The 2,710-nt window shown below is 50.3% G+C and overlaps 1 protein-coding gene across 1 annotated transcript in view; it reads left to right on the forward strand.

The window, feature by feature from the left end:
* The first annotated feature begins 443 nt into the window (after nucleotides 1-443).
* Nucleotides 444-2,710, forward strand: part of DCX (doublecortin) — a 66,396-nt gene continuing 64,129 nt past the window's right edge. Inside the window, exons 1-2 of the mRNA XM_009872151.1 lie at nucleotides 444-612; nucleotides 2,179-2,569. Coding sequence (XP_009870453.1) covers nucleotides 2,206-2,569 — 364 coding nt within the window. The 5' untranslated portion in view covers nucleotides 444-612; nucleotides 2,179-2,205. The remainder of the gene's footprint in view (nucleotides 613-2,178; nucleotides 2,570-2,710) is intronic.

Raw genomic sequence — 2,710 nt, forward strand, 5'->3', positions numbered from 1 at the left:
ACCAAGTAAATTCTCCCTTTCTGCTTGCCAGTATAAACCACAAATGCTGTGTAAAACCAGTACAGGAGCAGGACTGTGCCCAGTTCCACTGGCGAACTCTTTTCTTGGTTGCTTTCCTAACACACAGGATTCTTGTGCCAGCATTGCAGCACACTGTAGGATTGTAGCCATGACCTCTGTGTACTGGTAATCCTGTAATATTGGTGCATCAGTCCGATTATGCTCTTTTTCAGTGGGGCCAGATGCTTTCTTGGTGAAGCTAGAGCCAGGGGGCAATTTGCATCCTTCAGCACGTCACCCCAAAACTTGCCCCTTTAAACTTTTTGTTGACCCAGCTATTAACATAGCCAGAGCTGCAATGAACACACCCTTTTTTTTTCTTTTTTTTTTTTTTCCCCCCCTCTCAGATGCAGAGAAGACTCTAAGCACATGACTGATGATAGTAAAATCCACTGAGGCAAAGTTACCGTGAAGGGATCGAACAAGGCACTAGGACCTAGGAGGCGTCTCATCCACCCTGGCAGGAATTTCTTGCTTGGAGCTCAGACAACAAAGGCAGAGTGAGCCTGGTTTTCTTTCTCTCAGCATCTCCACCCTGCGCGCTGAAAACCGGTGAGTAGAGCTTTTTTGGGTGACTTGCATGCAGAAAAGTAGCAGATGTCAGGCAGAAAGGAGGAATCTTTCTCTTAGTACCTTACAGCATCTGCAGTTCATTTTAAAATCGAACCCCGTGCATCCCCCCTGATTCATTCCCGAAGTTGCTTGGATGTTTCATTGTTCGGTGCATGACACCAGACTGAATCTACCCGGGCTGGCTACATGGGGAAAATGTTCCCAACTTGGGGTTTCTGTGTAGATCACCTGCACTGTCATCTTCTGCTTTATTGCGGACTGAGGACAAGGATTTTTCTTGCACGGGTCACGTTGACATTGTAAAATACAGGGAAGGCGCTTCGTTCTGGCAGATGTAAGGGGTGGAGGAAGAGATAGCAACAGCTTTTCCTAGATTTATACCTGACTGCCAAGTGCCTGTGTAAATCTGCTTTTCCACTCTGTGTTAACATGGGAGCAACATACGTGAGTTGCACGTTCCCGGTTTTGCTGGCGGAGTGGAAGGGTCTTTCTGTCGCAGGGTCGGGGGTTCCTCGTCCTTTTGTGTTGGGGTTTGGGGCGAGGGGAAGGTGGTTCCTGAACAGAAACTAGAGACCTGGCAGAAATTCCTCGTTGCTGGGTGTCAGCTCAAGTCTCAGCTTTTCTGGGCTGGTGGCTGGCGCTGGCAGCCCCCCCTCCCCGTGCTCAGAACAATAAAAGGTGAGCGAGCAGGGGCGGCATGTCTCATGGGCAGGGGCACTTCCAACAATTAAATCACTTACGGCTCCAAGGGGGGTGGAAACAGCCCCTTTCTTTTCTCCTCCTCATTAAACGGGAGCAGAAATGCAATTCAGAGGAGGCTCAGGCTGAAAAGAGCTTATGGAAGCCTCATTTCAATGACAGATTTTTTTTTTTTTTCCTCTCTTTCCAGTCATTTCGTCTTAGAGATGTAGGCTGGTCCTGGGAATTGATTGATGGGCTAGGAGGGGGCTGCGGATAGGGGGAAGGGTGGGCTGGATCTCATTGCTAACCCTTATTGAACAGGCTGTCACAAAGAAACTGCTTATTCCCCCGTGACCATTCTTTCATAAATGCCAGTTTATTCTAATGTTAAACATTCAGATGCGCTGGTTCCTTCCCTGATTCGACAGACTGAAGGACTGACTTACTGGGATCTCCTTGTTTTCTGTTGCCAAAGGAAACCTCGCAGGGCTCAGAGGTTTAATTCATTGCCAACTGGTGTTTGGATGAGTTTTTCAGGGGCTGAGCTGTGATTGCTATGTATCCCTTTGGCCCCACGTCCCGATTTACTGTGCTTTGAAAACTCCCAGGTGCGGGAGCAGACAGCTCTCCAGAAACGTGTTCCCTGCCCCCAGTAGTTGGATCCATTTCAAAATGCGAGGACCCCTCCTCCCCTCAGTCCCCAGAATCGATACAAATCTGGGTCAGGGGAGGGGGCGCTTCCCAAATACATCTGTCCTGCTCCAGACACAGCTCTGTGCATCCTTTTTCTCTCTGGATCGTGGCTCTACTGGGCTCTAACCTGTCCCTTTGCCTTCCTTCTCTCCCCATCTCCTTCCTGCTCAGCTTCAGATCTTTAGGGTTCACCAAACTATGGAACTTGATTTTGGACACTTTGACGAACGAGACAAGGCGTCCAGAAACATGCGAGGCTCACGTATGAACGGGTTGCCCAGCCCCACTCACAGTGCTCACTGTAGCTTCTACAGAACCAGGACCTTACAGGCACTGAGTAACGAGAAGAAAGCCAAGAAGGTGCGTTTCTATCGCAACGGGGACCGCTACTTCAAGGGGATTGTATATGCCGTGTCCTCTGACCGCTTCCGAAGTTTTGATGCTCTCCTGGCTGACCTGACCCGATCCCTGTCCGACAACATTAATCTGCCTCAGGGAGTCCGTTACATTTACACCATCGATGGGTCGCGGAAGATTGGGAGCATGGATGAGCTGGAGGAAGGTAATTAGCATCGCTGGCTGGTGCAGCGAGGAGGCGGGGTGGGAAGGGGGCTGCACCACTGGGGACTGCTCTTAAGGGCACGTTTCCTCGGGTGTGCTTCTGCCTGTCTGTGCCCAACCTGCCTCTCCTGAGAGGCGTGGG

The sequence above is a fragment of the Apaloderma vittatum genome, unplaced genomic scaffold (assembly GCF_000703405.1).
Source record: "Apaloderma vittatum isolate BGI_N311 unplaced genomic scaffold, ASM70340v1 scaffold14006, whole genome shotgun sequence".
Classification (NCBI taxonomy): domain Eukaryota; kingdom Metazoa; phylum Chordata; class Aves; order Trogoniformes; family Trogonidae; genus Apaloderma; species Apaloderma vittatum.